Here is a 22,551-nt window from a genome sequence, read left to right as displayed (position 1 = left end):
CCTCTCTCCCTCCTTTTACTCTCTTCTCCTCTCTCCTCCTCCTCTCTCTCCTCCTCTTTCCTCTCCGAGTCTCTCCTCTCTCCCTCCTTTTACCCTCTTCTTCCTCTTCCTCCCCTCTCTCATCCCTCTTTCCCCTCCGAGTCTCTCCTCTCTCCCTCCTTTGACTCTCTTCTTCCTCTTCCTCTTCCCTCTCACTCCTTTGCTGTTCTCTTTTCCTGCTCTCTCCATTCTCCTGTCTTTCCTCCTCCTCCTCCTCCTCTTCTCTTCCAGATTTCCTCGCCTCCGTCTCCTCCGTCTCCTCCCTCTCTTCCTCCTCGTCTTCCTCAGAACTGGACGACGTTGAAGACTCGGAGCGTGATCCTCGCGGTTCGTCCGTCGGTTTTCCGGGCGAGTTTTCCTCGGTCGTTTCCTCGGTCGTTTCCTCGGTCGTTTCCTCGGTCGTTTCCTCGTCGTCGGGCGCCGCCTGCTGTTTCTTCCACATCTTGGCCATGGCGAGCAGTTTGAGGTTGGGCTGGTTCGCCGAGTCTTCGGGGAAAATGTAGTCGTAATATTCCTCCCACCCGGCTTCCGACTGAAACGACACACGGAACACAGACCGGGCACGGATTTAGTCACAGGAATAAAACTCCAGACGAGCGACAACGAATGACAGACGAGAGAGAACGAGCGACAGACGAACGACAGACGAGCGACAGATGAACGAGAACGAGCGACAGACGAGCGAGAACAAATGACAGACGAACGAGAACGAATGACAGACGAGCAACAGACGAACGAGAACAAATGACAGACGAGCGACAGATGAATGAGAACGAATGACAGACGAGAACGACGACGAAGACGACGAGAACAGACGACAGACGAACGAGAACGAATGACAGACGAGCAACAGACGAACGAGAACAAATGACAGACGAGCGACAGATGAATGAGAACGAATGACAGACGAGCAACAGACGAACGACGAACGAGAACGAGAACAAATGACAGACGAGCGACAGACGAGCGACAGACGAACGAGAACAAATGACAGACGAGAACGAGAAGACGAGAACGAATGACAGAGAGACGAAACGAGAACGAGAACAATGACAGACGAGCGACAGACGAACGAGAAGAATGACATGACAGACGAATGACAGAACAGACGACGAGAACAGACGAGAACAAATGAACAGACGAACACGCAGACGAGCGAAGAACATGAGACAGACGAGCGACAGACAGCGACAGACGATGACAGAAGAGACGAACGAGAACGAATGACAGACGAGCAACAGACGAACGAGAACGATGACGACGACAGACGAGACGAACAGACGAACGAGACAGACGACGACAGGAACGAGAACGAATGATGACAGACGACGAGCGAGATGAGCAGAGACGAGCGACAGACGAATGAGAAACAAAATGACAGACGAGCAACAGTGAACAGAACGAATGACAGACGAGCAGCAGACGAACGAAACGAACGTGACACGACGAATGACGAAGACAGACGAGATGAACGACAGACAAACGAGAACGAATGACAGACGAGCGACAGACGATCGACAGACAAGTGAGAACGAATGACAGACGAGCAACAGACGAACGAGAACGAATGACAGATGAGCGACAGATGAGCGACAGACGAGCGACAGACGAATGAGAACAAATGACAGACGAGCAGCAGACGAACGAGAACGAATGACAGACGAGCGACAGACGAGCGACAGACGAACGACACGACCCGATCATGACTTTGGGAACGTCTTGGGTTCAGACGGACGACGGAGTTTAGAAAAGTGCAGCAGATTCCAAACATTAGATCCACAAAAGAAGAGAGGGAGAGAAGAAGAGAGAAAAGCAGGAGAGAGAAGAGGAGAAAATAGAGGTAGAGAAGAGAAGGAGACAGGGAAGAGAAACAGAGGGAGAAGAGAGAAAAAAAAGGAAAGGAGAGGAGAGAGGAGGATAGAGAAGAGAGGGAGAGAGGGAGGGAGGAGAAGAAGAAAGGGAGAGGAAGGGAGAAGTGAGAGAGAGAAAGGAAAGGAGAAGAGAGGGAGGACAGAAAGAGGGGAGTAGGAGAGAAGAGAGGGAGACAAGAAGAGAGGGAAAGAAGGAGGGAGGGAGGAGAAGGAGAGAGAGGATAGAGAGAGGGGGAGGAGAGAGAGAGGAGAGGGAACAGGAGAGGGAGGGAGGGAGGGAGAAAACAAAGAGGGGGGTAGAGAATGGAGGGAGGGAGGAAGGATGAAAAGAAAGGAGGAGGAGAGGAGAGGGTGGGAGGAGAGAGTGGGAGAAGGAGAGAGGGAAAGAGAGCGAGAGAGAAAGGAAAGGAAAGGAGAGAGAGGGAGGAAGGAAGGATGGAAAGAGGGGAGGAGGAGAGAGAGAAAGGAGAAGGATGGAGGGAGAGAGAGGATAGAGAAGAGAGGGAGGGAGGGAGGGAGGGAGAAGAAGAAAGGAAAGGCGAGAGAAGGAGAGAGAGAACAGAGAAGAGAGGGAGGAAAAACGGGAGAGAGAGAGAAAGGAAAGGAAAGGGAGGGAAAGAGGGAGGGAGGAGGAGAAGAAGAAAAGAATGGAGAGAGAAGGAGAGAGAGAAAAGAGGGAGAAAGAGGGGAGGGAGAGAGAGAGGAAGGAGAAGAAGAAAGACAGAGGGAGGGAGAAGAGTGAAAGGAAAGGAAAGGTGAGGGAGGGAAAAGGAGAGGAGAGGAAGAGAGAGAGGGAGGAAGGATGGGAGTAGGAAAGAGGGGAAGAGGAGAGTGTGAGAGAAGGAGAGAGGGAAAGGAGGAGGGAGAAAAGAAACGAAGGGGGTAGAGAAGAGAAGGTGGAATGAAGAATGAAAAGAAAGGAGGTAGGAGAGAGAGAGAGAAGGAGAGAGGAAAAGAGAGGGAGGAAGAAAGGATGGAAAAAAGGGAGGAGGAAAGGGTTGGAAGGAGAAGAGAGAGAGAGAGGAGGAGTAGAGGAGCAGAGGGAGGTGTAGTTGGGTTTGTGGGGCAGCAGGGGGCAGCAGGGGGCAGCGCTCACCCCGTCCTCCGCCGTCACCTTCCTCCTCTTCTTCACTTTCTCGGGGAGCAGTTTTCGGACCCGCTCCTGGTTCTGGACGGATCCAAACTGGTCTTCGAAGTCCCTCCAGGCCTCGAGGAGCATGAGCCGCTCCTCCTTCTCCTCGCAGTTTCTCAGGCTGCGGTTGGCGTCTTCGTAAACCTGACGACTCCTCTGCACGCGCTCAGACCGGTCCACGGACAACTCGAACCGCGCCAAACTCAGCCACACCTGGACAAACAGACCAGGACTGAACCAGGACCGGACCAGGACCAGACCAGGACTACACCAGGACTGAACCAGGACCAGACCAGGACTGAACAGGACCAGACCAGGACTAAACCAGGACTAACCAGGACCACCAGGACCAGACCAGGACTAACCAGGACCGGACTAAACCAGGACTAGGACTAAACCAGGACTGAACCAGGACTAAACCAGGACCAGAACCAGGACTAAACCAGGACTGAACCAGGACCAGGACTAACCAGGACTAAACCAGGACTAAACCAGGACTGAACCAGGACTAAACCAGGACTAAAGGACTGACCAGGACTAGACAGGACTGACCAGGACTGAAACCAGGACTAACCAGGACTGAACCAGGACTAACCAGGACCAGGACTAAACCAGGACTGAACCAGGACTAAACCAGGACTAACCAGGACTGAACCAGGACTAAACCAGGACTAAACCAGGACTAAACAGGACTAAACAGGACTGAACCAGGACTGAACCAGGACAACCAGGACTGAACCAGGACCCAGGACCAGGACTAACCAGGACTGAACCAGGACAGACCAGACTGAACCAGGACTAAAGGACTAAACCAGGACTGAACCAGGACCAAACCAGGACTAAACCAGGACTGAAGGACCAACCAGGACTAAACCAGACAAAACCAGGACAAGACCAGACTACAAGACTGAACCAGGACCAGGACCAGCTGGACCAGGACTAAACGAACCAGGACTAAACCAGGACCAGGACGGACTAACAGACCCAGGACTAAAGGACCAGGACTAAACCAGACCGACTAAACCAGGACTGACAGGACTAACCAGGACAACCAGACAGGACTAAACCAGGACTAAACCAGGACCAGACAACCAGACACCAGGACTAACCAGGACTAACCAGGACTAAACCAGGAACCAGGACTGAACAGGACTAAACCAGGACTAAACCAGGACTGAACCAGGACTAAACCAGGAACAGGACAGACCAGGACTAAACCAGGACTAAACCAGGACCCAGGACTAAACCAGGAAAACCACTACTAACCAGGACTGAAGGACCCAGGACTAAAGGACTAGACCAGGACAAACCAGGACTGAACCAGGACTAAACCAGGACTGACCAGGACTAAAACTAAACCTAAACCAGGACTAACCAGGACTGAACCAGGACAAGACCAGGACAAAACCAGGACAAGACCAGGACTGAACCAGGACTGAACCAGGACTGAACCAGGACTGAACCAGGACTAACCAGACTAAACCAGGACTAAACCAGGGCCGAACCTCACCCTAAATTAGGATTAAAGCACACACTAAACTAGGACTAAACCAGGTCTAAACCCCAGTCTACACCCGATCTAAACCTGATCTAAACCCCAGTCTACACCCAATCTAAACCCCGGTCTAAACCCCGGTCTAAACCCCGGTCTAAACCCCGGTCTAAACCCGGTCTAAACCCGGTCTAAACCCGGTCTAAACCCGGTCTAAACCCCGGTCTAAACCCCGGTCTAAACCCCGGTCTAAACCCCGGTCTAAACCCCGGTCTACACCCGGTCTACACCCAGTCTACACCCGGTCTAAACCCCGGTCTAAACCCCGGTCTAAACCCCGGTCTAAACCCAGTCTACACCCGGTCTAAACCCCGGTCCAAACCCCGGTCCAAACCCCGGTCTACACCCGGTCTACACCCGGTCTACACCCGGTCTACACCAGGTCTACACCCGGTCTACACCCGGTCTGGAGCAGGTCCTGTTACCTTGACGTGCTGGGTTCTCTGCAGGAGTCTCTTGTACAAGTTTCTGGTGTTTTCAAACTCCTCCTGCTCGATCTCAAAGTCGATGTACGACTTCCACAAAACCTGCACAAAAAACACATTTAGATCCTAGTCAGGACCTGGACTTTTTCCAGATCTGAGTCTGGACTTTAAAACATCACAAACTGAAATCTGTCGGGTGAAACGAAGGAGCTCATTTTCAACAAAATCACATTTGTACAGAAACAAAAGTACTGACAGTACTGACAGAAGTTCTGATAGTATCAGAAGTATTTCCTCTGACACGTTTGGGCTGAAGTAGTAGCAGTAGTTGCAGTAGTAGTAGCATTTGTAGTAGTAGTACAGTAGTATCAGTAGTATCACCTCTTGCATGTTGAGTCCGAGATGTAGCAGTGACAGTAGTAGTATTTGCAGTAGTATTTGCAGTAGTATCTCGAGTCAGTGCTGTGGTAATAGAAGTATTAATAGTACTAACAGTAGTAAATGTAGTAGTACTAACAGTAGTAGCAGAAGTACTATAGTAGTAGTATTTACAGCTGTATTACCTCTGGCATGTCGAGTTGCGGCTGTAGTAGTAGTAATAGTATTTGCAGTAATAGTACCTCTGGCATGTCGAGTCGTGGCTGCCCCGTGGCGAGCTCGTAGATGGCGCGCGCCCGCTCCGTGTCGCCCAGAATCGTCTCGAGCTCGGCGAACTTGATCCAGGTGGTGCAGTTCTCGGGGCTGAACTCCAGATATTTCTCGTAGAGTTTCCTGCAGCGATCGAACTCCCGCAGCTGCAGCTCCAGCTCGATGTAACCCTTCAAAAGTTTGTTCTTCGGGCATTTACCGATCGCCGTGCCCTGAAACACACGCACATGCCACGCTCAGAGGGCACTACACACACACATGCCACGCTCAGAGGGCATTACACACGCACACATGCCACGCTCAGAGGGCATCACACGCACACATGCCACGCTCAGAGGGCATCACGCACGCACATGCCACGCTCAGAGGGCATTACACACCACGCACATGCCACGCTCAGAGGGCATCACGCACGCACACGCCACGCTCAGAGGGCATTACACACGCACGCACATGCCACGCTCAGAGGGCATTACACACATGCCACGCACATACACGCACACGCTCAGAGGGCATTACGCACACATGCCACGCTCAGAGGGCATTACGCACACATGCCACGCTCAGAGGGCACTACACGCACACATGCCACGCTCAGAGGGCATTACGCACACATGCCACGCTCAGAGGGCACTACACGCACACATGCACATGCCACGCTCAGAGGGCACACGCCACGCTCACATGCACACAGCTCAGAGGGCATCACGCACACATGCCACGCTCAGAGGGCATCACGCACGCACATGCCACGCTCAGAGGGCATCACGCACGCACATGCCACGCTCAGAGGGCATCACGCACGCACATGCCACGCTCAGAGGGCACTACGCGCACACATGCCACGCTCAGAGGGCATCACACACACACATGCCACGCTCAGAGGGCATCACACGCACACATGCCACGCTCAGCTCAGGGCATCACGCACGAGCGCATGCCACAGTGTGCTCAGAGGGCATCAGGAGTGCATGCCACGCTCGCATCAGGAGTTTGGCAGGGCATCACGCACGAGTCAGAGGTGTTGAGGGCATCACGGAGTGTGTGTGGGAGGGCATCAGCACGGAGTGCACGAGGGCATCAGGAGTGCAGGGCATCAGCAGAGTGTGGGGAGGGCATCACGGAGTGTGCTGGGAGGGCATCAGGAGTGTGTGCTGGGAGGGCATCACGGAGTGTGCTGGGAGGGCATCAGGAGTGTGTGGAGGGCATCAGGACATGTGTGGGCAGGGCATCAGAGGGGTGTGGAGTGTGCTGGGAGGGGCATCAGGAGTGTGTGGAGGGCATCAGGAGTGTGTGGGGGCATCAGGAGTGTGTGGGAGGGCATCAGGAGTGTGTGGGAGGGCATCTGACTCATTCTCACCATGACTTTTCGAGCCGCCTGGAGGTTTTTCTGTCGGATCTCGAACTGAGCGAAGAGAAGCCACATTTTGGCGAAAGTGAACTGAAAAAAACAAAACACACAATCAGGACTAAACCAGGTCTAAACCAGGACTAAACCAGGACTAGACCAGGTCTAAACCAGCTCCCTCAGTAAAGTTCCGTGTTGAAGCTTTAATCACCTTCTTGTGTGGGATGAGGTCGAGACAGGCCTGGTAAACCTGCCGGGTTCGGTCCGGGTCCTGAAGGAGAAACACAAACATTATTTCAGATCAACTTTTAGAACCGAACCGTCGAGGTTCCTCGTACTGCATGTAGTTGTTGTAGTAGTAGTATTTATAGTAGTAGTAGTAGTATTTGTAGTACTTTGACCTCGAGCTCCTCGTACAGGGCGTAGTTGTAGTAGTAGCATTTATAGTAGTAGTAGTAGTAGTATTTGCAGTAGTACCTTGACCTCGAGCTCCTCGTAGAGCGCGTAGTTGTTGTAGTAGTAGTATTTGTAGTAGTAGTAGTAGTAGTATTTGTAGTAGTAGTAGTAGTAGTATTTGTAGTACCTTGACCTCGAGCTCCTCGTACAGTGCGTAGTTGATCCAGAGGTAGATGTATCGTCTCCAGTGTCTCTTCTCTTGGATTGGCGGGACGTTGGCGATGGCGCGTTCGTAAACGTCTCTGACCGTGTCGGGGTCGGCGTCGCTCTCCAGCAGACGCAGGTAATCGAACCAGGCGTCGTAGTTATGAGGGTTCACCTGCAAAGCATCATGGGAAACAACGAGGATCACACCACTGAAACACAACGGCAAACACAACGGCAAACACAACGACAAACACAACGACAAACACAACGACAAACACAACACAAAGGCAAACAAACGGCAAACAACAACGACAAACACAAACGACAAACACAAACACAAACAAACAAACAAACGACAAACACAACGACAAACACAACTAAAAAAACACACGACAAACACAACGACAAACACAACAAACGACAACGACAACACACAACTCAAACACAACACAAACACAACGACAAACAAACGACAAACGACAAACACAACGACAAACACAAAACACAACGACAAACACAACGACAAACGACAAACACAACGACAAACACAACACACAACACACGACAAACACAAAACGACAAACACAACGACAAACACAACGACAAACAAACACACGACAAACACAACGACAAAACACAACTCAAACACAACGACAAACACAACGACAACACAACCAACGACAAACACAACGAAACACAACGAAACACAACGACAACACACACACAAACAAACACACGACAAACACCAACACGACAAACACACGACAAACACAACGACAAACACAACAAACACAACGACCAAACACAAACGACAAACACAACGACAACACAACGACAAACACAAAAACACAAACTAAAAACAACGACAACACAACAAACACACAACACAACAACACACAACGACAAACACAACTGAAACAATGACAAACACAACTCAAACACAACGACAAACACAACTGAAACACAACACAAACACAACGACAAACACCAAACACAACACAACACAACGACAAACACAACGACAAACACAACGACAAACACAACGACAAACAACTCAAACACAACGACAAACACACAAACACAAACGAAACACAACGACAAACACACGACAAACACAACACAAACACAACGACAAACACAACGACAAACACTACTGAAACACAACGACAAACACAACTGACAAACACAACGACAAACACAACTGAAACACAACGAAACAACAAACGACAAACACAACGACAAACAACGACAAACACAACGACAAAACACAACGACAACACAACGACAAAACACAACGACAAACACAACGACAAAACACAACGACAAACACAACGACAAACAACGACAAACGACAAACAAACACACGACAAACACAACTCAAACACAACGACAAACACACAACACAACGACAAACACAACGACAAACACAACGACAACACACGACAAACACACAACAAACTCAAACACAACGACAACACAACACAACGACAAAACACACGACAAACACAACTCAAACACAACGACAAACGACAAACACAACGACAACACAACGACAAACACAACGACAAACACAACGACAACACAACTCAAACACAACGCAAACACAACGACAAACACACGACAACGACAAACAAACAACGACAAACACAAACAAACGACAAACACAACGACAAACACAACGACAAACACAACTCAAACACAACGACAAACACAAACAAACACAACTCAAACACAACGACAAACACAACGACAAACACAACGACAAACACAACGACAAACACAACGCAAACACAACGACAAACACAACGACAAACACAACGACAAACACAACAACGACAAACACAACGACAAACACAACGACAAACACAACGACAAACACAACTGAAACACAACGACAAACACAACGACAACACAACGACAAACGACAACACACGACAAACACAACAACACAAACACAACGACAAACACAACGACAAAACACAACGACAAACACAACGACAAACACAACGACAACACAACACAACACGACAAACACAACGACAAACACAACTGACAAACACAACGACAAAACACACTGAAACACAACGACAAACACTAACGAACACAACGACAAACACAACGACAAACACAACGACAAACACACAAACACAGACAAACACAACGACAACAAACACAACTGAAACACAACGACAAACACAACGACAAACACAACGACAAACACAACGACAAACACAACGACAAAACAAACGACAAACACAACGACAAACACAACGACAAACACAACGACAAACACAACGACAAACACAACGACAAACACAACGACAAACACAACTCAAACACGACAAACACACGACAAACACAACACAAACACAACGACAAACACAACGACAAACACAACGACAAACACAACAAACACAACGACAAACACAACGACAAACAAAAACACAACGACAAACAAACACAACACAAACACAACGACAAACACAACGACAAACACAACTCAAACACAACGACAAACACAACGACAAACACAACGACAAACACAACTGAAACACAACGACAAACACAACGACAAACACAACGACAAACACAACGACAAACACAACGACAAACACAACGACAACACAAAAACGACAACACACGACAAACACAACAACAAACGACAAACACAACGACAAACACAACGACAAACACAACGACAAACACAACGACAAACACAACGACAAACACAACTCAAACACAACGAAAACAAACACAACTCAAACACAAACAAAACACAACAAACACAACGACAAACACGACAAACACAACGACAAACACAACTCACCAAACTCAAACACAACGACAAACACAACGACAAACACACAACGAAAACAAAACAACAAACACAACGACAAACACAACTCAAACACAACTCAAACACAACGACAAACACAACACAACAAACACAAACACAACGACAACACAAACTCAAACACAACTCAAACACAACGAACAAACACAAAACGACAAATACAACGACAAACACAACGACAAACACAAAACACAACGACACAAACAAACACAACGACAAACACAACGACAAACACAACGACAAACACAAACACAAACACACGACAAACACAACTCGAAACACAACGACAAACACAACGACAAACACAACTCAAACACAACGACAAACACAACGACAAACACGACAAACACAACGACAAACACAACGACAAACACAACTGAAACTGTGTTGGAAACAGAACGACAAATCAAACTGTGACATCCCTCTCCTCCTCGTCTTCGTCCGTACCTTGACTTCCTCCTCGTACTGGAACCTCCTCTTGTTGACGATCACGTCCTCGATGCCTCGTCGGTCTCCAAACTTCTTCTCGAACACGGTGTAGTTTTTGAACAGTTCCTGGGCCTGACTCTTGGGGATTCTGTCCAGAGCGTATTTATAAATCACACGCACGCGCTCGAACTGAAACACACAACGCACAAAATGAAAACACACAAAACGCACAAACACGAGTCAGCGTCACAATTCTACGGTTTTACTCTTCACAACCGTCACAAAACGTCACATCCCAGTGTTTTTAGATTTCTACAGATCCACAGTCTTTTTAGTTTTTATTAGAGTCAAAATTAATTTTTCTCTTTTGGGTTAGAACTGTGGAAATGGTTTAGTTTAGACCTGGTTTAGTCCTGGTTTAGTCCTGGTTTAGACCTGGTTTAGACCTGGTTTAGACCTGGTTTAGTCCTGGTTTAGTCCTGGTTTAGACCTGGTTTAGACCTGGTTCGGTCCTGGTTTAGGTCCTGGTTTAGGTCGGTCTGGTTCGGGTCCTGGTTTCGGTCCTAGTCTGGTCCTGGTTCAGTCCTAGTCTAGGTTTACCTGGTTTAGATGTGGTTTAGACCTGGTTCGGTCCTGGTTCGGTGCTGGTTTAGTCCTAGCCTGGTCCTGGTTCCGTCCTAGTCTAGTCGTGGTTCGGTCCTGGTTCGGTCCTAATCTTACTCTGGTTCAGTCCTGCTCTAGCCCTGGTCTAGTCCTGGTTCAGTCCTGGTTCAGTCCAAGTTTAGCCCTAATCTAGTCTTGGATGTAGCCCAAGTCCAGTCCTGGTTCAGTCCGAGTCTAGTCCTGGTTTAGCCCTGGTCTAGCCCCGGTTCGGTTCAAGTCTAGTCCTGGTTCAATCCTGGTCCAGTCCGGGTCCAGTCCAGGTCCAGAGCCTCACCTCCTTCTGCGTCTCCTCGAAGCGAGCGAAGGCCACGTACAGGTTCTCGTCGACATAATCCTCCCCGAAGAACTCGACGGCGCGTTCGTAAACTCGCCTGCTGTGGGCGATGTATCCGTGACGCTCCTCAAACCGAGCGAACTTCACCCAGTTCTTCACCTCGGGGTGCACCATCACGAGTGCGCACGAGTCAGGGAGTTTACACCAGACAACTGTACATATAATACTCCCTACAACTGATTCCACCTTAAGACGTTCCATTCTAAAACCATTTCAAACGTTCTAACCGATTCCAACGTTTCTAAACCGATTCCAAACGTTTCTAAACCAATTCCAAACGTTTCTAAACCGATTCCAAACGTTTCTAAACCAATTCCAAACGTTTCTAAACCGATTCCAAACGTTTCTAAACCGATTCCAGACGTTTCTAAACCGATTCCAAACGTTTCTAAACCAATTCCAAACGTTTCTAAACCAATTCCAAACGTTTCTAAACCAATTCTAAATGTTTCTAAACCGATTCCAAACGTTTCTAAACCATTCCAAACGTTTCTAAACCGATTCCAAACGTTTCTAGACTTCAATTCTAACCGATTCGGTTTCTAAACCGATTCCAGACGTTTCTAAACCGATTCCAGACGTTTCTAAACCGATTCCAACGATTCAAACCGATCCAAACGTTTCTCAAAACGTTTCTAGACCTTCCAAACGTGTCTAAACGCGATTTCCAGAGACGTTTCTAAACCGATTCCAGACGTTTCTAAACCGATTCCAGATGTTTTAAACCGGATATATCGTTCGTAGATGCTTCGTGCTTTGTCCACTTCTTTGTATCGCAGTTCAAAGTTGATGTACGAGTGCCAGGCCTGTTCCTCCGGCTCCCACTGCATCCAGCGCTCGAACACCTGCCTGCAGCCCGCCACGTTCCCCACCATCTCCTCCATGTACGTGTACTTGTACCTGGAATAATACACACAAGTACTTCAAATACTACAACTACAGTCCATCTCCTCCATGTACGTGTACTTGTACCTGGAATAATACACACAAGTACTTCAAATACTACAACTACAGTCCATCTCCTCCATGTACGTGTACTTGTACCTGAGAATACATAAATACTTGAAATAAATACTAATGTTTATCTCCTTCATGTACATGTAGCCGTCTTGTTCCTACAAAAGTACAAGTACTTTAAATACTTTAAATGGGAGAAAAGTATTTGTCGTGCCCTGGAAACAAGTGCCATTTTCCAGGTCTTTTCCCAGAATGATGGACCAGACTGAGAGAGACTTGAGTGTTTTTATGACATAAAACCACCAGAAGAGAAGATCGGCTCGACAGCTGTGGTGTGAATATATTTATACTCCAATAATGACACTGTCCCAGTCCTGTCCTGTCCCAGTCCTGTCCCAGTCCTGTCCCAGTCCTGTCCCAGTCCTGTCCCAGTCCTGTCCCAGTCCTGTCATGTCCGTCAGTCATGTCTCCAGTCCTGTCCCAGTCATGTCCCAGTCATGTCCCAGTCATGTCCCAGTCATGTCCAGTCATGTCTCAGTCCATGTCTCAGTCTGTCCCAGTCCTGTCTCCAGTCATGTCTCAGTCGTCGTCAGTCCATTGTCTCCAGTCTGTCTCAGTCATGTCCCAGTCATGTCTCAGTTCATGTCCCAGTCATGTCCCAGTCCTGGCGATCAGATTGGTGGATGTGGTGTGTATGTATTTATATTCCTTTAATGCCACAGTGTAGAGTTTCTTCTGGTTCTGGTGTTGGTGGTTCTCAGGTTTTTCTCTTTCTTCTCCATCTTCCAGGTAATAACGTCGCTACGTATCCGGATAGTCGTCCCTGATTGGCTGACGCGGCGCGGCCGACACCAGAAGCTCATGTAAAATGGACACTTTGATGCCGCAGTCTGAACATACACTAAAGCTGTGAACACTTCAGCTGTTTCCTGTCTGAGTGAAAATGCTCTCTTGCTCTTCAAAACCATCAGAGACTATGTGCAAGTAAAAGTGTGCAATTTTTAATTTTTGAAAAACACTTCAAACCGGACTGGCCAGGTTTTGTGGAGAAAATAGTACGATTTTGGATTTTAGCTCCGGCACCACACGCAAGGAGAGCAGTCGATTAAAAACACACACAAGGACCCAAAGACGGAGAGATGTCGGGTCCTAAAGCAAATGATCCTGTAGCGTTTTATTGTGTGTGTATTGTGTGTCTACTGTGTGTGTTTCGTGTGTGTTTCGTGTGTGTGTGTTGCGTGTGTGTTGCGTGTGTGTTGCGTGTGTGTTTCGTGTGTGTGTGTGCTGCGTGTGTGTTTCGTGTGTGCTTCGTGTGTGTTGCGTGTGTGTTGCGTGTGTGTTGCGTGTGTGTTTCGTGTGTGTTTCGTGTGTGCTTCGTGTGTCGTTCTGTGTGTGTGTTGCGTGCGTGTGCGTGCGTGTGTTTGTGTGCGTGTTGTGTTGCGTTGTGTTTCGTGGTGTTTCGTGGTGCTTCGTGTGTGCTTTTGTGTGTGCTTGTGTTGTGTGTGTGCTTCGTGTGTGTTCGTTGTGTTTCGTGTGTGGTTGTCGTGGTGTGCTGCGTGTGTGTTTCGGTCGTTGTGTGCTTGTGTGTGCTTTCGTGTGTTCCGTGTTGTTTGATGGTTGTCGGTGTGCGTGTGCTTCGTGTGTGCTTGTGTCGCGTGTGTTCGGTGTGCGTGTGTGTTTCGTTCTTGGTGTGTTTCAGTGGTTTCGTGCTGGTACTCGGGGCAGATGGCGCGGGTTTCGATGTTCGGTGTTGGCGACTTTCAGCTCCATCTCGCACAGGCGATGTTCCTGTGGTCCACGTCCAGGGCGCGCTCGTAGATGGAACGGGCCCTGGGAATCACACACACACACGGGAAAAATCACACACGGGAAAAAAAAAAACACGGAAAAATCTGCCACTACGGAACCTGATCTGACTGATTACAAGATTCTCAGGCCTAAAATAAAAACTGAGGCAGCGTGAACTCTTAGTTTAAAAGAGCATTTGACAAGTTAGTTCACTCATTCTACTAAAACACTGTTCAGATCTTTAAATTTTGCTTTAAAAATGTCAAAATGGGCATGTTCTTGGTTTAAAATTTGACTTCCCGGTTGGACATAATGACATCGCACTGGGGAAATCGTCTAGAAAACGTGTAATAACTCCTCTAATGTGCACAGGAATTATTATTTGACAAATAAAAACATAACAAATCAAGTTTACTTTGTTGAAATCGTGTTAAAAAATGTGTTTGTGGAAATTGCGCTGAAGTTTTGGACAGAAATCTCGCAGTGTGATCGAGATAGAACCCATTATTTTCAATATGTTTTTCAATTTTTCTCCACAAATTGCCTCGTGATTGGTGTAAAACGATTAGGAAAGAAAAAAAAAAATCCTACGCACTTTAAACTGACATGAAATTACATTACATTACAAGCTCTTTTTGTAGATTTTTGACGATCTACTAAAACTTCAGCTGTTGAGAATAAGCCTCGGTACCTCTGGACCTCCTGCAGACTCTCCTCCCATTGTGCGTATTTGATCCAGTTGCTGATCACTGTGCGGTTCTTACGGATGTTGTCCTCAAAACCCTGAAAAACAACAACAACAAAAACAAAAACACGGGGAATTATTTTATATCACATAAAGAAGGATTTAGGCGACATATTCAACCAAAATACTCAAAATCTACAGTTGGGGGTGGGCAAGAACACATAATACTCCCTACAACTGTACAAAAACTCACCTTTATGCAATATAATACTCCCTACAACTGTACAACAATTCACCTTTATGTAATATAATACTCCCTACAACTGTACAGCTCGGCTTTATGTAACAGATAATACTCCCTACAACTGTACAAAATCTCATTCTTATGTAACAGATAATACTCCCTACAACTGTACTTCAAAATGTAACAGATAATACTCCTACAACTGTACAACTCTATGTATGTAACAGATAATACTCCCTACAACTGTACAACAATTCACCCTTATGTAACAGATAATACTCCCTACAATTGCACAACAACTCACCCTTATGTAACAGATAATACTCCCTACAACTGTACAAACTCGCCTTATGTAACAGATAATACTCCCTACAACTGTACAACTCTTCACCCTTATGTAACAGATAATACTCCCTACAACTGCACAACAACTCACCCTTATGTAACAGATAATACTCCCTACAATTGCACAACAACTCACCCTTATGTAACAGATAATACTCCCTACACCTGCGCAACAACTCGCTCTTATGTAACAGATAATACTCCCTACAACTGTACAACTCAATTCACCCTTATGTAACAGATAATACTCCCTACAACTGTACAACTCACCCTTATGTAACAGATAATACTCCCTACAACTGCGCACCAACTCACTCTAATGTAAAAGATAATACTCCCTACTACAATTTTTTTTTTTTTTTTTTTTACATGACAAACAGAAAACATTGTGAAGGGTCAAAATGTTTATCTCAGTTCTGCAGAATATTCATTGTATTTCTTCATAAAAAGCAGAAACTCTCAGCGTTTTGAGGAGCTGCTCAGACTGGGAAGAGTTTATGTTCTGACTAAACTACGAAAAAGTGAAGCTGCCAAATAAAAATGTAAAAAAACAAAAAAACACACATCTAAAATAAAATGAATGCAGATTTAGTCCATGCATGGAGTAAAATTATACAATTCTGTAATTCCAAATGATCTTAAAGGGGAAATGGTCACATGACATTTCTACTAATTGTTTAGTTTTTTTCTGACATCTGCTTTATGTGCACAAAAAAAAAAAAAAACACTCTGATCTCAGGAAGTTGTGAAAAGCTCTAATAAACCCAGTCTAAACTTGTCACAGTGATTAATCAGGACACTTAAAACCCTCACGCTCTCCTCGGGGTCACATTGACCTGAAGATTTTTTTTTTCCTTCCCACTCTCTTGGGGCGGGTCAATCAGCCCCAAAAATTTATTTTCAAATAAATTCTTCTTAATTTTTTGGGTCTGATTGATCAGCCCCAAGAGAGCGGGAAGGAAAAAAAAATATATTCAGGTCAATGTGATCCCGAGGAGAGCGTGAGGGTTAAAAAGCAGTTAGAAAAGTAAAGAATAACTTTGGAGCACTGCAAACCATTAAAACGTTGAAAATATTATTATTATATTTATATATATTTTTTATGCGGTAGAGAGTGATTCTGGGTGCGTTTGTGTGGCGGTGCGGCGGCTCTTTACCTTCCTCTTCTTGAGCTTGTAGTCGTTGAGCTCTTCTTTGTCGGTGATCTTCTGTTTTGGAGGCGGAGGCAGCAGCTCGAGTTCTCGCTCTTTGGCTTCTCTCAGGAGCTGCTCGGCCGTGATCTGAACCTCGGCCGGAGCTTTGTTCTTCACCTGGAATCAAACGAAAACGACAACAAAACCACACGTCAGGACCAGGAACAAGAGTCGCTTTTATTCTTCTCTATGGAAAAGACGAGGAAACGCTGTGATAAACCATTTTTAAACCCACAGTGTCGTTAAAAACCAAGAGCTGCAACAAATAAATAAAAGAATGAACCGATAGTTAGCAGGGGTGTGGACAAACACTGAAATACCAATATATCATACTGTTTAATGTGATGTTTAATGTGCATAAATAAAATAGTGAAAAGAGTGTGTAACATTGTGCATCGTCCTCTTGGTCATGACCCAGAGCTCATGATGACCAGAGGTGAGGGGAGTAAATCCAGCCTCAGCTCCTTTTCACCACAACGGTCCGACACAGCGACCGATTTGTTGATTTGTTTGTCTTGTGTTTATAATATATATCTTATTCTGTAAATCACTTTGTACGAATTGTGCTTTACAAATAAACTTGCCTTGCCATTTTAATTTAATTTAATTTTTTTATTTAAGGTCATTTGCAAACACGGATTTCTGCATTTTGGCAAAACTAATGACAATTTACGCTCCTTTTGACTGTTGGCGAGGATCAGATTATACAAAAAAATGCAATAATCCAGTTTTAGTCTTAAATTTAGTCCTGGTTTAGATCAGATTGGTCCAAAAACACATGGGAGACACATGGGACATTTCTTGTATAAAACTGGGACAAATCAGTGTTTTTGTACAAATCTGCTGGGACAGGGGGACACAGACTCAAAACTGGGACTGTCCCCTGTAAACTGGGACATGTGGACACTCTAATTAAATAAAGATGAAATTAAGAAGAGTTACAGTGGCCAGATTTCCAGAATAAAAAAAAAAGTGGGACACCCCTGTTTTTTTTGGTGGTTGGTAATAATAAAATTGTGAAACGAGTGTGTGATAAAGGAAAACTGTTCGACACTCGGCACAAATGTGAGTCAGTTTAGTTTAGTCACATCTTCTTTGTGTTTTGGTCGTTTTTAAGCAGCTTTTCTGCATTTTACTCAAACAAATGTCAGTTTATGTCTCATTTTACTGTTACAGGATCAGATTGGTCAAAAATAGAGACACTGGGACATTTCTTGTATAAAACTGGGACAAATCAGTGGTTTTGTATAAATATACTATTTCCAATATAATTCCAAGTAAAATTCCCAGTACCATTTCCAATACTAGGGCTGGGTATCATTAAGAAGTTGCCAATACGATACATGCCTCCATACACAAGCCATGATACGATACATATCTCGATACAGTGCACTTTCGATTCTATATGATATATTTCAAATCTATTCAATACGGTTCAATATAAAATAAAAGTTAAATCATGTCTGTGATACTAAAAGTCTTTGTTAAACCACTTCTTGTGAAAAGTTCATATGAAACACAAACATTTTAATCCTCAAAACAGTAAAAATGTAAAATGTGTCGCATAAACGAGTTTACTTTCACTAAACAAACAACAAAACTGTAGCTGTAACAAAATAATTTAGTAAAACACACGTAAAAATACTCTTGGTGATATATCGATACTGCAGCGAACGGTATCGATACTGTATCATGATATAAAACGATACGATATATCGATATTCCGATACACACCCCGATACACACATCTAATTCCCAGTACTATTACCAATAATATTCCCAGTACAATTCCCAGTACTATTCCCAGTATTTTTCCCATTTGATGAAGAAATGAATGGGGATTTGGCGCAGTTTTACGGAGCTTGTATGCAGCTCTTTTAGCTTTACTTTAAATTATTCTACTTATTCATTTACAGTTTGGAGATATATTCATCATTAGTACGTTTTTGTGCGCGGGTAATCGTTGTAATCGCGATGGTTGCGACATAAAGACAGATTTTAAAAAGATAAACACGTGGCTCCGTTTGGAACTTCTGCTGTTGTTAGCATTAGCCACAGTTAGCTCGTGGTTCTGGTGTTTTGTTTTTTGTATTTTTTACCTTCGCCACTTTCGGGATGCGCTGTTTCCCCGCCGCGGTGGACGCCATTCTGCCGCTGCGCCGCCTCCAAACTCCTCAAACCGGATTTTTACTCGAGAAAAAGTGAGATAAAAAGGTGAAACGTCCGGAGCGCAAACGTTTCGGTCACATCCGCGCCGCCATGACACTCCCACAATGCACCGCGTCCCGAAGGGATATAGAACTGTAGATGTCGCGTGCAGGACTAAACCAGAACTAAACCAGGACTATAACAGGTCTAAACCAGGACTATAACAGGACTAAACCAGGACTATAACAGGACTAAACCAGGACTAAACCGGGACTGAACCAGGACTAAACCAGGACTATAACAGGACTAAACCAGAACTATAACAGGACTAAACCAGGACTATAACAGGACTAAACCAGGACTATAACAGGACTAAACCAGAACTAAACCAGGACTATAACAGGACTAAACCAGGACTATAACAGGACTAAACCAGAACTAAACCAGGACTATAACAGGTCTAAACCAAGACTAAAGGATTAAACCGGGACTAAACAGGACTAAACCAGGACTATAACAGGACTAAACCAGAACTATAACAGGACTAGACCAGGACTATAACAGGACTAAACCAGGACTATAACAGGACTAAACCAGAACTATAACAGGACTAGACCAGGACTATAACAGGACTAAACCAGGACTAAACCAGGACTAAACCAGGACTAAACAGGACTAACTAAACAGGACTAAAGGACTAACAGGAGGACTAAACCAGAGCTAAACCAGGTCTATAACAGGACTAAACCAGAACTAAACCAGGACTATAACAGGACTAAACCAGAACTAAACCAGGACTAATCTTGGACTTTGATGTTCATTCATTTAAAGCAGCGTTTCTCCAGTACAAAGATGGCGGCTTTGTTGACGCGTTCGTTTCAATGGACAGCGGTCGTCCATGCGAGATCTACTGTTCTATATAACTACGCGCGGCCCGTCTCAGCCAATCAGAGCGCGGCGTAGTCTCCATGGTGACGGCCGCAGACAGAGACAAACTGACAGGGAAAAAAAAACTACAACAAAACTACAAACTTCAGGATTAAACGCGACTTTTGAGGATAAAAGTGTAAATAAAACAGAAAAGTCAAGTTTTTTTTACGCGCCCTGGTTTGTTTTTACTGCGGAAGTGCGCCCTGTCCACGTGCAAAGGTGAGGATTATCGGGTTATTATTTTATAACGTTAGCGAACTTTAGTTGTTTTTTTTTTTTTTGGTTTTTTTTAGCGATTTTATTTATTTTTTTTTTTTTCTGAAGATAAAAATGCGTGTGACCGAATTTATGATTCATCTGGTAATAATACATGTTGTAAATATATTTTATACCAATCAAGAAGCAGAAATACGTTGAATTTTTTTAAAATCTTAATAAATCTTTAAGATAATATAATGAACTTAACTGTGTTTTAGTCAAATGAGTGACTTACCCTGTTATAGGTACTTAAATGTTAAATAACCAACGTTTTTTTAAATTGTATTTGAATTATTGAGAAAATAATTATAATATCGATATTAATAAACGTTTATAATAAAATAACTACATACATAGACTCATTTTCTTTTAACAGTCCATTCATCAAATTTGATTTATTTTTATTAACTCACGAAACAATTACACTTTATAAGACTGTAAATAAATGTAGATGTGAGTCAGTCATATTTACTTGAGTAACGTTTTAAAGAAACTGATCTTAATAATGTCGTTTTTCTCATTTCTGTGTGTTCCTCGTGTGTTCCTCACAGATGCGTGTGTTGAGCTCGTCTCGGGGGGAGCTGCAGACCGTGTGGGTTCGTCGGAGCGAGTCGTCCGACGCTGAGAACATAAACTCTCTGCTGCAGCAGAACCGAGCCTCAGTGTTTGGACGAGTCAACGTTCTCCACCTGCTGTGAGTCTCTGATACAACGGAACACAGGAGAACACAAGAGAACACAAGAGAACACAAGAGAACGCAAGAGAACACAAGAGAACACAAGAGAACACAAGAGAACACAACAGGAACACAACAGAACGCAACAAAACACAACAGAATGCAACAGAACACAACAGTAATCCCTCAGTGGTCCAGGTCTAAACCAGGTCTAAACCGGGTCTAAATCAAGTTATAACAGCAAAAAGGGAAAATTCAGTTGCACAAAAGTTTATTTTGGTTGAAAACATTTCTCAGCTCGTTAAGTTGCTTCTTCAGTTGTGTTCAGACTCTGGGGGACACTTCCTTTTAACTACCTGGAGGGAGGAGCTAACTACACTGAAACTCCTCTGAAACTAACACACACACTTACACTGCAATTTTAGAAATTATATCAGGTTCTTCATCTTGTTTTAAAATTTATTATCGACTTACTAGACCACAGATGCTTCATTCTCATCTAGAGTTTGTTTATTGTAAGAAAACGTCTCAAGTAAAATGATCTTGCTGCATGGACACATCATTTAAGTTATTGTCTGATAGATTTAAATGTTTAGATCTTAAATTTTGGCCCAGCTTTTTTGTCTTGTGCTGGCCAACAGAAACTGTAAACAAGTGTGTGAGTTAGTTTCAGAGGAGTTTCAGTGTAGTTAGCTCAGCAGTTATAAGGAAATGTCCACCAATGTCTGTGAAATGTATTCAACCAAAATAAACTTTTGTCCAATAGAATTTGTCCTTTTATAGTACGTACATAATACTTTCTTTTATATGACCATGTGGCCTTGTGTTTAGAGTAATCCAGCCCGTGTGTTCTGTGGTCCTGTGCTCCTCAGGGAGAAGTCGAATCTGGCCGTGTCTTTGCTCAGCGACAGAGACGAGCTGCTGGCCCACGCCTCCTTCTCTGACCAGCCCATCGGAGGCTTGGTGGACCCGGCCGAGTGGGAGCCCTTCGTCCGGCGCATCTCCGGCTCCGACAAGTACAAGGTCTGGACCCGAGGAGACGTTTGTTTTACTGCGAAATCCCCCGAGCTCAGACGTGGCACCGACACACTCTAGAATCCTCACATACTCAGTCTAGACGAACAAAAGTCACAGTGAGTTTTTTTTTTTTCAAACTTTATGAACCGACACACTCTAGAATCCTCACATACTCAGTCTAGACGAACAAAAGTCACAGTGAGTTTTTTTTTTTTCCAAACTATGTGGAGCGACGACAAAACAAAATCCGATTTGTTAATGTAGAGGAGCAGAAGACAAACAGACTGAGCTGCACTTTCTTGTTCTTGTGGTTTTACAGAAACATCACGTCTTGGTCTGTTTGCAGTGGAAGGTGTTTCTTGATGAACAGTTGGAGACTTTCACTTTGGCGTTGACTTTTTAAATTCGTAAC

The 22,551-nt window shown here is 45.0% G+C and overlaps 2 protein-coding genes across 2 annotated transcripts in view; one reads left to right on the top strand and one right to left on the bottom strand.

The window, feature by feature from the left end:
• Positions 1 to 58: 58 nt before the first annotated feature.
• crnkl1 (crooked neck pre-mRNA splicing factor 1) lies at positions 59 to 19,372 on the bottom strand (the record flags this gene model as incomplete). The annotated part of the gene is made up of 15 exons (XM_055149741.1): positions 19,210 to 19,372; positions 17,075 to 17,227; positions 15,335 to 15,426; positions 14,633 to 14,685; positions 13,661 to 13,745; positions 12,632 to 12,798; positions 11,839 to 12,017; positions 10,920 to 11,090; positions 7,599 to 7,790; positions 7,227 to 7,286; positions 7,028 to 7,108; positions 5,640 to 5,879; positions 5,020 to 5,121; positions 3,007 to 3,255; positions 59 to 571 (listed from the first exon to the last, which is right to left on the bottom strand). Coding segments are annotated over exons 1-15 (2,385 nt in total), but the record flags the coding sequence as incomplete, so codon positions are not given.
• An 887-nt stretch (positions 19,373 to 20,259) lies between these two features.
• Positions 20,260 to 22,551, top strand: part of cfap61 (cilia and flagella associated protein 61) — a 33,055-nt gene continuing 30,763 nt past the window's right edge. Inside the window, 3 exon segments of the mRNA XM_055149740.1 lie at positions 20,260 to 20,407; positions 20,998 to 21,140; positions 21,995 to 22,145. Of these exon segments, the coding sequence (XP_055005715.1) occupies positions 20,998 to 21,140; positions 21,995 to 22,145 (294 nt within the window). The 5' untranslated portion in view covers positions 20,260 to 20,407.

Source organism: Boleophthalmus pectinirostris, unplaced genomic scaffold (genome assembly GCF_026225935.1).
Source record: "Boleophthalmus pectinirostris isolate CB_2022bp ecotype Guang Dong unplaced genomic scaffold, ASM2622593v1 HiC_scaffold_13, whole genome shotgun sequence".
Lineage (NCBI taxonomy): Eukaryota > Metazoa > Chordata > Actinopteri > Gobiiformes > Gobiidae > Boleophthalmus > Boleophthalmus pectinirostris.
The sequence above is the reverse complement of the archived record's forward strand: the minus strand, read 5'-3'. Positions and strand labels throughout refer to the sequence as shown.